At 38.4% G+C, this 13,797-nt stretch overlaps 1 protein-coding gene and 1 long non-coding RNA gene across 3 annotated transcripts; one reads left to right on the plus strand and one right to left on the minus strand.

The window, feature by feature from the left end:
- Positions 1-733: 733 nt before the first annotated feature.
- LOC139624164 (leucine-rich repeat-containing protein 43-like) lies at positions 734-8,618 on the minus strand. Of its 2 annotated transcripts, XM_071483029.1 has the most exons (12): positions 8,367-8,617; positions 8,000-8,212; positions 7,119-7,229; positions 6,726-6,865; positions 4,844-5,082; positions 4,538-4,701; positions 3,442-3,601; positions 2,787-2,926; positions 2,616-2,705; positions 1,601-1,819; positions 1,242-1,344; positions 734-909 (listed from the first exon to the last, which is right to left on the minus strand). In XM_071483029.1, exons 1-12 carry the CDS (start codon positions 8,451-8,453, stop codon positions 749-751), a joined length of 1,827 nt encoding a protein of 608 aa, XP_071339130.1. In that variant the 5' UTR covers positions 8,454-8,617; the 3' UTR covers positions 734-748. The 2 variants fall into 2 exon arrangements, with proteins under 2 accessions (XP_071339130.1, XP_071339131.1); XM_071483030.1 differs by lacking the exon at positions 2,616-2,705 and having other exon boundaries at positions 754-909; positions 2,773-2,926; positions 8,367-8,618.
- A 514-nt stretch (positions 8,619-9,132) lies between these two features.
- LOC139624167 (uncharacterized) lies at positions 9,133-13,067 on the plus strand. Its single transcript, XR_011691633.1, has 3 exons — positions 9,133-10,425; positions 10,793-10,920; positions 11,149-13,067. It is a non-coding gene; the product is annotated as an uncharacterized lncRNA (long non-coding RNA).
- Positions 13,068-13,797: the final 730 nt, after the last annotated feature.

Here is a 13,797-nt window from a genome sequence, read left to right on the forward strand (position 1 = left end):
GTTGTCCATCAGTTGGAATATGCTACTTGGCTTGTCCAGGTGACATAATTCCATGTAATGGAAACTAATGTCTTTCAGTTTGGTTATTTCCCTACTTGCCCCTTTTTATTTGTATTTACATCACATGTAAAGTGAAAGCAAATGGTATAAATGTTCTTCTACCTTTAGTTGTGGGGCTGAAAAATGTTCATTTGCTTGCACTGAAGTGCTTAAGTAACCTAAATGGAAACCTCATGGAAATTTATTTTTTCCGGTGCATTTAGAAGCACATACACTCACCAGCCACTTTATTAGGTACACCTGTTCAACTGCCCCTTAATGCAAATATTTAATCAGTCCATCACATGGCAGCAACTCAATGCCTTTAGGCATGTAGACACAGTCAAGATGACCATGTCTACTGCTTTCATGTCAGTATGGACCAAAATCTCTGAGGAATGATTCCAGCACCTTGTTGGCAGTTCTGAAGGCAAAAGGGGGTCCAACCTGGTACTAGCAACGTGCACCTAATGAAGTGGCCGGTGAGTGTATTTTGGATGGAATATTGTGCAGATACGATGGTTAACGGTCTGCCTTTTCAGAGGGCAACACCTGTACATGTCAAATTGTAATAAGTTTAATATGCAGTTCAGCTCTTCAGTATGTTCACAGTTAGCAGTAAGGAAGGAATTCAGGAAGAAAACTATTTTGTGTGTGTGTTTTTTCTCATGGGTAGATTGTAAAGACCTTGCTTTAGGATAAAACAAGCTCAGCCTTGGGAGGTCTGGTGTGGTAGCAGATGTTGGTGAGCATCAGATGCAGACTGCCATTTCTCCAGCTCCACACTAAACTCCACAGTCACTGGTTCCAGTTGGGTAGACACAGAGTTGTCTGTGTGCACATCCACCTCGCGGTCCTTCTTTCCTTTGCCTACGGGGCACAAAATTGAACGGGATTCAGGAGGTCAAGCAGTCAGAAAAGACAAGTTTACTGACTGATGAATAGAAACACAGTAAATAAGACACAGTAACAGTGTCTTTGTAGTAACAGCATGCCTCTTACTTTTGGCCTTCTTCATTGATATGCCCTACTATAAACCTTAACTACTATATAATAAGGCCAATCACAGAACAACATCATAGTTTGTCCACAGCAACTCTGATTTCCAAAGTAGTGAGGTGTCGTGCTTTTATCATACGTATTTTGTAGTATTTATTCATGTCAACACCATTTTAAAACTAATCTGTGATTATCTTTTTAACCTTTTGAAGATGCAGTATTCTTCTGCCTTGTACCACTGCCTCCTCTGCGTTTTGATTCCTTGTCCTCTGTCTTCTTGTCCTCTTTGACCTTCTTTCCCAGATCCTACAGATTGAAAAACCTCACATGAAATAATTGTCAGTTTGACATTTAATAATCCTGTAGGGGGCCCCATGTGCTTCTAGTTTCTGTTCCTTTCATAGTCAGCGTCACTCTTTTAGACGTCATCAACCCTGTTTGAGTGTTTGCCAATGTGAACCTGAGTTGTTTCTTGTGACTCAAGAGAAATTAAACAGATAATAATCATGCTATCTAAGCAACATCCTGGCTATGTTAACGCCTTTTTTGCATGTAAACTTGCCTTTTCAAGTGTAAGCGTAGCTTCCACTTCAGTCTCTGTGCACAGGGCACCAAGGTCACAGAGGATGTCGACCTTATGATCTCCTTTGACCAGGCTTTGCAGGGGAATGTGGACAGAGCCAAGGCTTCTTCTGATGGGGGCGTCCTGGACCAGCTCTGGGACAGATTTCTTCTTTTTGTCTTTAGACTTGTCTTTAGTAGAACCAGATTTGATTGGAGACTGAAGAAGATGCAAATACATGAATGTTTAGATGCCATCTAATTTTATCTCCCAAAACTCACTTCACACAGGGCTGATGTGACAAGCTTTGGTGGATTCAAACCTGACCAGTTTATAACAAACATGTAAAACACTGATATCAAGGGCTAAAAAACATATTACATAAGCAATAGGTTCTATCAGAGCAATAAATGCAACAACTGTGATCTTGCTGCATGTTATTGACCACATTTTAGGAACAATATATATATTATTTGGGTTGTGAGAGGGGCTGAACATGATGTTACACTTTATACAAAAACATGGTCCTCCCTGGGATTATTATGTAATGGTGAAATTAATAATATCAAAATAATATATCAATATCAAATTTGTATAATATATTTAATTATGCACCCCAATTGAAACCTTAATATCTTAGTGGAGATTTTAATGTATACATTAACAAAACAATAATACAGAGGAAGGACTATTGCCCTCTACAAAGTGCAACTTTACAAACTCTGACGTGTGGCCGCAGTATAATGGGATTAAGAACATCTGAGGTGGTTTTAATGAGTGAGTTGGAGCCTGAAAACTAGCCAGTGACCACGTAGTTAAAGAACACTGGTTGCCATAGTAACGTGCACAGATTTCCTGGTTATCATGGTTTCCGCAATAAGTGGCTGCTCATGCCCCATTCTGTGAAGAGAAGACTAATGATCAGATCCATCACCTCAATAAACTGTTTTTTCAGGCCACTTGCTCACTAATGGAAGAGGTGTTTACGGTTTGAGGAATAAAATGCTAAGCTCACTTCTTTCCCTTTCCCGCCTTTCTTCTCTTTGACAGTTCGACTGGGTTTGGCCACTGGGATATCTTCAGAGGCTGCAGGCCATGATAGGACCTAAAATGTCAAATGCCAGAATATGAGTCCTGACACATTTTGTGTCTAAATGTTTATCTCCACAAACCTTATTTTCTGTACCTTTTCCTCCTCAATCCGAAGATAAAGTCCTTGATTAAGGAATTTCTTTAAGCCTCCCAGATCACTAACAATGTACTTTTGTGTGTCACTGAAGTCCATGAACTCTGACCATGTCACTTTTGAGGTGCTGTGTCTTGACACTGTAGAAAGGGAAATCATCAAAATTTATAGGTCAAACTTTTGCACATAGTAGGAGCTGTATGTACAAAGACACAAAAACAACACAACAATAGTTTGGGTTTTTGGTTAATCAAACACACAGATGAGAGAATATACAACCAAACCACAGATTGAGTGCTAAGTTAAGGAAAGTATTGACACACGATAAAGCTTGATAAAAGATCAGTCTAGTCATTCAGTTTCCATCCAGTGTGTACAATTTTCTGCTGGCTGTTCTGACTGTGCGTTTCTCCGGAGGCAGATATGTGAATTCAGTAGAAACTGATAAGAAAAAGTTATACAGGATAAGTTACTAAGTTAAATTAACCCAAACATCATAGTGACTTTATTTCCAAACTACCTTCATACCAATTCACTGAATGACATCCATCCGCAGGTTTTTATCTTTTCTATCAGCATTTGTGTTCGTCAGGCAGGAATCCATTTGCCAGTAGGCCTGAAAGTTGTGCAGGTCAAATGAAAAGAGTGTTATTACCATGTGCCGCAGCATGGCAGGTTTCCTGAGTATTGACAATCAAGACTCCATTGTCTTGTTTAGATGCTTCTATTTCACAGTTCTTTGATTGTTGGTCAGCATCACTGGAACCGTCGTTCGTCACGTGTGCTGTGTCAAATTTAGACTCGCTGTCAGCTTCCTGGTCCAAAACCAAAGGAAAAAAAAACAGCTTGAAAAGATACTGATAATATGTTAATATCTGTGCAGCAGCTGTGCCACATCAGTGGAACGAGCAAGTTTATTCCAAATCTAATCCCCACATTTTTCACATTCCACAGTGTTTAATGTTGGCTTTGGACTAAACTTACAAAACAATGCACATATAAATAACTGGCTGAACTGATTTCAAAATGTTGCTCTATTAGATAAAATTTCTTGGTAGCTACCGGTATGGCTGATCTTTTGTCTGTGACATCTTTCCCTGTGAACTTTGATCTGAGATTTAAGGACAGATTCACATACTTCGAATTGATCTCAAAAAATCATACACATTCCCATTTGCTCACTGAAAGAGTTATTAGTTGCTGTGATTTTTCCTCCTCTCCATAGTGGCTGTGAAGAAAACATCTCTGTCTGAGTCTGAGTTGGACAAATTTATTTTCTAAAGATAAACCCTTTCTTTGCACAAGATTCACCCTTTTTGCTTCTCTGGCCACTTTGCTTACTAAAATTCTGACTAACTAACTAACTTTGGAAGATACCCACCTGTTTCGTCTTACTCAGACTGCTGAAACCATATATTAGCTTCAGCTGAAATTCCTAAAGCATTTTTCATTTGCTCTTTGCAGCCAATATGAACAAGTGGAGCCATTACAGCAACAGATGACTCTTGAAATGGACATGTGAGCATGTGAATATTATCTTAAGACAGACTTGGAAAAAAATGTGAATTTATATAATAACAGATTTTACATGTCAAATAAATATTTGCAAACATTTGTGAACTATGAGACTGAATGCATTCTGTCACGTCAGAATACAAAATTGAACTAAAAATGCATTTGCTTTGAATTCAGTTTCAGTGTTAAACTTACAGAGAAATAACAGACTGAATAGTGTTTGAAGGTTACGTCACCAGGTTAACAGGTATGTGATGACTGAGGAACTCGTATGCGATAAAATAGTTGTAGGTGACAACAGGGAACTCAGGAGCATTTTCATCCGCACTCATCGATGGATCTGGGATTCCCTTCATTCTGCGAACGCTCACTGTGGCTGAGGCATGATCCACTATCAGATCTGTACAAAAGAAAATGATCCTGATATATGCGCACAAATGACATAACTCTTTACTTGGGGAAATTAAAAAGAAATAGTAGCCCATGCTCACAGAACTCAGATATACAGATATACTACTTGACAGCACAGTCAACAGTCTCACCACTCATCTTGGCCAAGCCCTGAAAGCAACGTCTTTCCTCAGGGGAGATCCATGAAGTGTCCAGGCAAGAGAGCTGTGGGAGGCTGTCCACAGTGAGGCCTGGGTAGGATGGTGCAAGGGTGAAAGGGTTTCCCTCCAGCACCAATGTCTTGAGGCAGGTTAGTGTGCTCAAGGCGCTCAGCAAGGCCTTTTGGTCCTGAAACTCACAGTCACTGAGGTCCAAACATACCAGCTGTGGCCTGAGGTCAGAGACAGTCATTGTGTTTACTGGACAGTAGGACTGTGTGTGTTCAGGTCAGATATTTGTTATCAACTCTATGATTCCAGGCACAGCAGGATTAACCCTGAGGCAGACACCCCACAGTGTCATTATTTCCCCAGGCCCCCAGAAACCTGCCAGTGCTTTGAGCCAAAATAATAAATAAATTAAACAACTGCTTGCTTGACAAAGAATAAGTTGGTACAATGAATTATGATGAATTGCTATTGAATTGATTGACAAAAATTCACAAGTTTCTCCACAGTGAATATTTGCTAGTTTTGATATATCTGTGATCGTAAACTTTTGTGGACTTCTTTTGGGCATTTTTATGATTTTTTTAAAAATTAATTATGAATTAATTAAAAATTAATGAGGAAATAATTGTCAGATTAATAAATAGATAATGAAAATGAAATATTTATTTGCAGCCCTAACTGATTTTAGCAGAGTTTTTCATCTCCTTCTAAACCCAACCGGTCGAGGCAGACGGCCGCCCACCCTGAGCCTGGTTCTGTTGGAGGTTTCTTCCTGTTAAAAGGGAGTTTTTCCTCCCCCTTGTCACTAAGCGCTTACTCTTTGTGGAAACTGTTGGGTTTTTCTCTGTAACAAAGTAAGGTCTTGACCTTGCCTTGTAAAGTGCCTTGAGATAATGTATATTATGATTTGGCTGAAAATTGAATAATTTTGTCCTCACTAGAATAAAAAAGGCATTTTTTTATCACACTGTAAAACATTGTAGAGGAATTCCGAAGATTGATCTAATCTTTCTTCATTAGCTTTATGTAAATATTTAAGTTTAGTTTATTTCAAGTTAATTCAACTTAGAATGTTTTATTTTTCAGACCACTTTAGAACTTTAAACATTTAGTTGCTATAGCTTGAGGTCTTCTGACTTGACCTTATGAGTTGAATGAATGAACTTCTGATTATTCACACAAAACCGGCATATTAATGGACTTCCCAGCATGCATTGCTCTCGAGAGACTTTCCATTTTTGTCATTTGACAAAATTATTGATTATTGACTGAAACATGCTGTGTGTCTTCATTACTCCTTAAATTAATTCAGTTAACTAAATATTCATTTAGCTTTACAGTTTTAAAACTCATAAAACAAGGTTGAATTTACCAACCTAAATTCGGTTAATTCACATTTTAAGGGGAACCATATGTTTCAAATAACTTAGGTAAGTTATTTCAACTCTGAAACTAAGTTACTTAGTTAGGCTATTTTATACCTTTATTATTAGATGCAGCAAAAATCCTGCTTAGAGCATTTGTGCCAATGTGGTATGTGCCCTAACCACTCAGCTATCGGGTCGCCCCAAGTTGAAATAACCTAAAATGACACATAAAGTCTAAGGTCTCTCACAGCTTTAATATGAATCTAACAAATCGGTCACAGATAGAGGATGTGATCTTATTGTCTGTCCTGATGAACAAGAAAAAGTACCCAATTTCACTTGACTTTGCATTTGGCCTGGTTTTGGTTTACTTCTTTAAAGAACAGCTGACTTCCTTTTCTGTGTCTGTGTATTTGTGTCAATGTGAGAGAGAGAGAGTGTGTGTGTGTGTGTGTGTGTGTGTGTGTGTGTGTGTGTGTGTGTGTGTGTGTGTTAACCAGTGTCTTCCGGTAAGATTAGAGATGTCCTCATGGTGACCAAGACTGTTTGAACTGAGACTGAGGTACTGTAGGTGAGGAGGTGGAGGGCGGGTGAGGCTGGTGAGAGCTGACAACAAGTTGGCACGTAGTTCCAAAATCTTTGAAGAAAAAAAAAGAGAAAAAAAAAAAACAGCTTATCACTCCATCACAACACCTCCTTGACTTGATGAATGTGACTGATGTATGAGTTATAATTTATGGTATGTTTCGCAACTGGACATACACACCTCTTTCTTTATGATTCAACTGTGAATCCCCATTTTTGAGTTTTGCATCAGAAATCTGTTAAATTTCATTTAATGTGGTAAACTGCAGTGAACCTTTGCCTATTAGTACAGGACTGTGACTCACCTTCAGAGTGCTGGGAAGGTTCTCTGAAGGGATTTCTGAGATTTTGTTGGCACTTAGCACCAATTCCTTCAGCTTTGAGAACCTTAATAGGCCTTTGTCGATGACTGACACCTGGACACAATGCAGGCAAAAAAAAAAGTACATGTTTTTTTTGTCTAAATTGTCCAAAAGCTTCAAGCATTAATTGCCTTTGGTCTCTGTGTTTTGAATAAGGTCAGGCTGTCACAAGGCGTTATAGATGAAAGTGGTTACTTAGAGCTCCTAAACCACCAAAGGACCCCCGGACAAGATCAAAATGTGATCAGTTTTTTTTTTGGATTCTGTTTAAATTTAAGATTTAGGCCTTCTTCATATTTTAGGTTTAGGAACATTCTAACACATTTTGGGATTATAATAAATACTATGGTAGTGTTCTGGACAGGCAGGTATAGTGGAAAGCCATATGCACCAGGGCAACAGGTTTATGGATAAAAGACTGTCTGTAACATTACAATTTGGTTTAACATTTGTTATATAAAGTTCCACCTGTTCCTTCTAGTCTGTGGTTCATTTCTGTCAATATTAGGAACATATATAGTCAGATTGCTGTGTGGGTGCTCTACAGTTCAAAGGACCACTTTGAACTGGAAATGTTCTTCTGAGAGAAAACCCTGACCTACCATGAAAATTTGAGGCCAGGAACTCTATATAAAAGTAATAAAATGCTTTGCTTTTCTAAAATGTATTCATTGAAATTTTAAGAATGACTCTCTATAAACAAGCATTGTTTGTGTTTTACCAAATTTTTAAAAATCGTATGAAAAGTCAGGTGAGAATGGGTCAGGGGATTGAATCAAATTTAAAGAACATTGGGGTTTACTAAAACAAATCAGTATACTTACACCCTTGTCCACAATGTGCAGTGTAGTAAAGTAATTGTAAATGAAGTCAGTGTGCAGGCCGTCAGGTGAGAGCACAGCCAGCTTTCTCAGGGCCGGAGCTTGAGGGCTCCATGATACATCATGCCTCCATGGAGAGTGAGGGCAGCTCAGCAGATCAAGGAGGCTGTCTGTCTCCTCTGTCTCTGCTGCATCTGGACTGTCTTTGGTCTTTCTCTGATAACATAATCACTATGTTTACTGGGACGGTATCTAATACAAAAAAACAAGCTACTGCACGCAGTGAATAGAGTGCTTTAAACCACCAAATAGACACAATTTTTGAGATAATTACAAAACGCTGCAACCAATTCAGAGCTGCAAAACTCACCCAGCTGCCATCTCCACAAGGAAAGTCAGTCAGACACAGATGGCGAATCTGCTTTTCTAACACAGCAGAAAGTGTGTTTGAGCTCATCTTTGTCAACTGTATGACATGTGTCCCATGGATTTGGTAAGAGAGACACACTTTCTACAGTAGCTACAGTATGTAAAGAACGTGTGTGCAGTCAGTCTTTGGTCAGTCTTTCAGGAAAAAGGACCCCAGTGTTTGTTTACAAATAGTTGTTGGTTGCCTGGCAACAGCTGGAGCTCTCTCCAGGAGCACTGGATCCGGTCCTTATAGGCTTATAGCCTCTCCTATAGCCTCTCTGATCCATTAAGGATTCATGTCTGTGCAGTCGAAGCAGTGTTAGATTTAGATAAAATCACCTTTAAACCAGGACATTTCGATACGGCCCCAGATTTTAACTCCATTGCTGACAGGATAATTTTTTCACATTTGGCTACCTGACTGGGACACTTCATGGTAACTACTTACACCTGTATTTGTCCTGCAATGGCAAGGTAAATGTCTTCCATAAAAAAAAGTCTATTCAACCAAATCGGCCCATTTCCTTGGCACTCAATGGCACCCTCTAATGCAGTAACACACAACCCAACCCTTCAAACACTCTTTAAAAATCCCCCAGTTGTGGAGTGACCACTCACTACTGAGTTACTTCTATAAAATTATTTCATTTATTTTTTTCCTGATTGCAACATTACAATTTAAAGACCCTTCCAAATGTTATTCATCAAACGATACAAAAATAAAGTGATGCTACAGACATGCTAGCAGCTCTGCAAGGCTTTCAGGACAGAGGTGCTTTGAGCTAAATGCTAACATCACCAAGCTAGCCTGCTCATAATAACAATGCCCACACGCAGATGCTAAGCAGGTTTAATGTTAAGCCTGTTTACTGCATCAGTGTTTACATGTTAACATGCTAACATTTGCTAATTAGCACAAAACACTAAGTGAAAGTTAAAAAGTTAAGGGATCATTATAGTAATTGCAATTCATTCCAACATTATTATCTGAACTCCGTCTGTCACAATATCAGATTTTCACGACACAATTATCGTGGCCAAAATAATTTTTGTTCAAGGGTTTGGACCCCAAATACTGCTACAGTGATCTGTTGTTTTCTCTGGTTGACATTAATGATGATGTTTGATGGTAAGTCCAAACAATGCCTGCACTGTTATCCAGTTTGTTTAATGATTCATGTTACTAGGAAATTCAATATCAAACACAAAACAGCCAATTTCAAATTCCCATGTCATAGTAAATGCAACAGTTGTATCAAGATGACTCGACAGTGCAAATCTGAACATCATCACTGCCACCACAGACCTACAGAAACAGGAATCATAGTAGATGAAAAACAGAAAATGGGAAAAACTGGAGCTTTAATCCAAAAACTATAGAGCTGGATCTGGCCAGCAACCATATAGTTTAAGTCTTTACTTTCCCTCTCACACGTCAGGAGACAATCTAAGCTAACTGATTGTGACTTCCTTGTACTTCACTTGTGAACCTTCATGTGTTGAGAGAATCTTTGGAAATATTTGGAGGTGTAAACAGGAGAGCAAATTGATTCAGAAAGAGCAAAGTTAAATGAGATAAACTATGCTATGTCTGCTCTTTTTATGCTTTCTTCAGGCCTGAGTGCATCAATAATTTCTAGAATACCTCTGCATTGCCCAAATTATCTAGGTTTAAGATTGTGTGGTAAATGACAGTTAAACCTAAAAAGAAAGCAGAATTTACTTTTTTTTTTCATTGAAGCAACAAAAACCAATGTCTTAGATAATTAGATAAGACTGTGGCAGTTTGCATTACCTCCCCACATTTAACCACTGTGGTGAACGATGCCCTACAAATGCAAAATAGAAACATTTACAACACGATTTTTCTGAATGATAATGCCTCACAGGCGTCATCCACCAACTGATGGCATGCAACAAAAAAATCCCGTGTTCCGATATATAAGCAGTGTGCACCAGTTTAGGAGCACAAACTCAAAGGCAAACGGACAAAAGTCACACCATGTCTTTTGGTAAAGGTAAGCTGTTAAAATACAATAATAATAAATGATTAAGGGTTATTTTTTTCTGCAAACTGTAAGAAAATAAATACAATCTCAGCCTCTATATGTAACAATGCTTTAGCGTTTCCTTGATAATTTTTTTGTGATTTTAGAAGTATATATAGAAGTAAAAAATGTTTGAGGAAAAATCTAAACATTAACTGACGGCAAGCTGCCTAAAATCTGAGATTGGCTTTTCAGCAAGTCTCTCTTATAATCTGTTATTCTCTTTTAATATTGAGTTTTGACTCTGTGAAGCTAATTCCACTTAGACTTGAGGAAGTTTTTGGTTGACCCAATATGCAGATGACACCATCATATTTTTGTGAATTACTTCTTGCAGGGCTCCTGCTATTCTGCATTGTTATGATGCACATCTCCTTCATGGCCTCCCGACCATTTACTCGCAGACCTTTGACAGGAACAGTAGAGTTCTCTCTTTGTCATCTACAATATGCAGAACAGATTTATGTAAGTAAAAATATCATATTTTAAGTTTGAAAAATTTACAGGGCATTGAAAGTGACATTTTTCATATTATTAAAATTCCATTTCATATGACATGTTTTCAGTCATAAGAGCCAATTAATGTGATGTAACAGAAAGGTATTACAAAGTCAAACTGCCTCTTTACTGTAGATGTAGGTCTCTGAGCTCCATACTCCATTGTTGACATGATGGCTCTCACTTCCTCTCCAGGGCAAATACATATTTCCAGTAAATTCACTAAACAAAAACAAGTCAAACAGCTTAAAGCCTCCTGAGGGAATAACTCTTCCTGTGGGAAACAACGACACAGAAATCCAGGCCTCTATCTGTGCCATCACCGAATACCTTGACAACCACCTGCCGGCAATCATCAGGAATGTCACCACTCAGGAGCACCAGGGTGATCTTATCAACAACATCACAGCATTTCATAATCAGTTTAAAGTAGATGTGAAATCGACAGCCATAAAGCTAAATGACAGACATCAATGCCGCAGAAATATAACAGTTTCACACACTTATGAGATGAAAGAGACTGGCTACAAAATCATCCACTTTGCCAGGTTGTGGGTGCAGGGTTACGCAAACACGACCATATCCTGCGGCTCAAACTGAAAACACTTTGGAGAGTTTATTTGTTTATTTATTGGTGTGTTATTTAAGGTTTTCTATATTTATTAGTATTTATTTTATTTATATTGACAGTTGTGTTGTGGCCGTTGAGTGAGTGCAGCAATGTAAATACCTTGGCACCATCACTGATGACAAACTAGCCTTTGAATTGCAAGCGGATGCTGTGTGCGGTAAAGCTCACCAGAGGAAGCATTTATATCAGAAACTTCATACTTTTAATGTGGACAAAACTTTTATGAAGACATTTTACTCATGTTTTATTTGAACCAATTTTAACCTTTTGCTTTATCTGCTGATATGGCTCAGCGTCCCTAAAAAACAAGAACAGGTTGCAGAGTACAGTTAAAGCATGCAGAACAAATTGCTGGCCTAACTTCTGACGACCTGTCTACTGTGTACCAACACAGGGTGCTCAACAAGGCTCATTCTATACTGTCTCAGCCTAGCCACCCTCTTTTTAATGAATTTCCACTGCTGCCGTCTGGTTGAAGGTAGAGTCTGCCTATTTGTAGGTCCAACAGACCCCAAATTAGATAATCCCCAAAGCAATTGGTCTTTTTTTGTAGACAGTTTTTACACTCTGTGGTTTATTTTTTATTATTAATTACTCATTTATTTATTTAGTTATTCTGATTTGTTGTGGATGTTACCCGTCTTACTTGTTGTCAACTGTCCTACTTGGCTGTATGTTGTACTGCTAACTGTAACACAAATGGACCCTCGGGGATAATAAAGTCATACCTTGAATCTTGAACATTTTCTGTCAGCTGTCTGTTTTTTGCTCAATTCTGACTGGATCCTTATGATTGTTTAAAATGTAAACCGCCAATAATAAAACATTTAATTCAAAGTACTGGAGGTGTAATCTCACTGCAATAACAGAGCTTCCCAGAAATGTAAAAGAATGCACGCACTCACTACACAAATATTAATATTTCATCATTTTAGAACATATTTCTTTCACTAACAGTGCTGTTAATTTTTATGTCGAGTTTTGTTTAAAAGATTTAATCTGACTTTTGGTCATTGTAAACATACTATGGGATGTATAGGGTTTTTTTTAAATCCAGTGACATAAAGGGAACGCCCAGAAAGTAAAGTAGAATCCTGGAGTTTAATGACTTTTTCTGTAACAGCCATATCAGAAACAGGCAGGGGAAAATATTAAGAAAAAGAGTCAAACATGTTTGATCTTTATCTAAAAAGTCCTAATAAAAGTGATCCTCGAAAGACTCACATCAGAGTCTGCTGCTGACTAAAGCCTCCTGTTGTCATGGATTTCCGTGCTGGTAAGCATCTCGAAGTGTGGCTTAGAGTCCTGCCATGTCTATTTTTAAACTAGTCAGCTCCACAACCGCGGGCAAACTTGCACAACTCTGAAACTCTGCAGTTGTGCAGATCAGGTCTCTCTCTCTCTCTCTCTCTCTCTCTCTCTGTGTATGTGTGAGTGTATACAAATCTAATAATCTCCACTGTGTGCTCTTCTATGTCACTGCTATAGTCCTCATCTTCCTGTGCCTGCTTGTTGCACAAGCAACCTGCAAGACCATCACAAACGGAGCAAACAAGGGGCCCTTGAACTCAACCGTTGATTTAATGCAGAAGAAGATACGGACTGTTTTGCACCACCTTGTAAGCTCTCTACATTTTTGTACTTATCAAAACAGCTCATATTGATCGTAACATGCAGGGATGGGGAGCTGCGAGCTCTTTATTGTTGTTACTGAAACTTTACATGCATGCAAATTACTTTTATTCATTTTCAATGAAGTACTCTGCCAGGCCTACTTTCAAGGTAAATAATTGCAGCTTACAGTAATTCAGTTTAGGACCAACCAGAAATCTAGTGGGTCTACCTTGTATACGCTTCCATTAGGCCTATAATGAAGAATGGCCTCTGCCAGTGTTATGGGCTGTTATTATTTGATCAGACTATTTTTAACTGCTTTATATATATTTGGTGGATTAACCAAAACGAATCGTATCACGTTTTTTTTTTTTTAATGTAAAATCTCACATAAATGTAGTGCATAACAAAGTAAGCTGCAATTTAAAGTAACATAAAATGAACAAAAAAAAAATTGAAGTAAAATATCTGGAAATTGAGTCTAAGTAGGTTTCAAAGATTGACTAAATGTAAGTTAGGGCTCTTTTGATGTGAAAACGTGCTGATCACGTCCCTCTCATGCAGCTTGCGCCTGAACTGCTTCCCAACGTGTCCTGCTC

The sequence above is a fragment of the Trachinotus anak genome, unplaced genomic scaffold, assembly GCF_046630095.1.
Source record: "Trachinotus anak isolate AG129_WGS33_773 ecotype Australia unplaced genomic scaffold, CSIRO_AGI_Tana_v1 ptg000008l, whole genome shotgun sequence".
Lineage (NCBI taxonomy): Eukaryota > Metazoa > Chordata > Actinopteri > Carangiformes > Carangidae > Trachinotus > Trachinotus anak.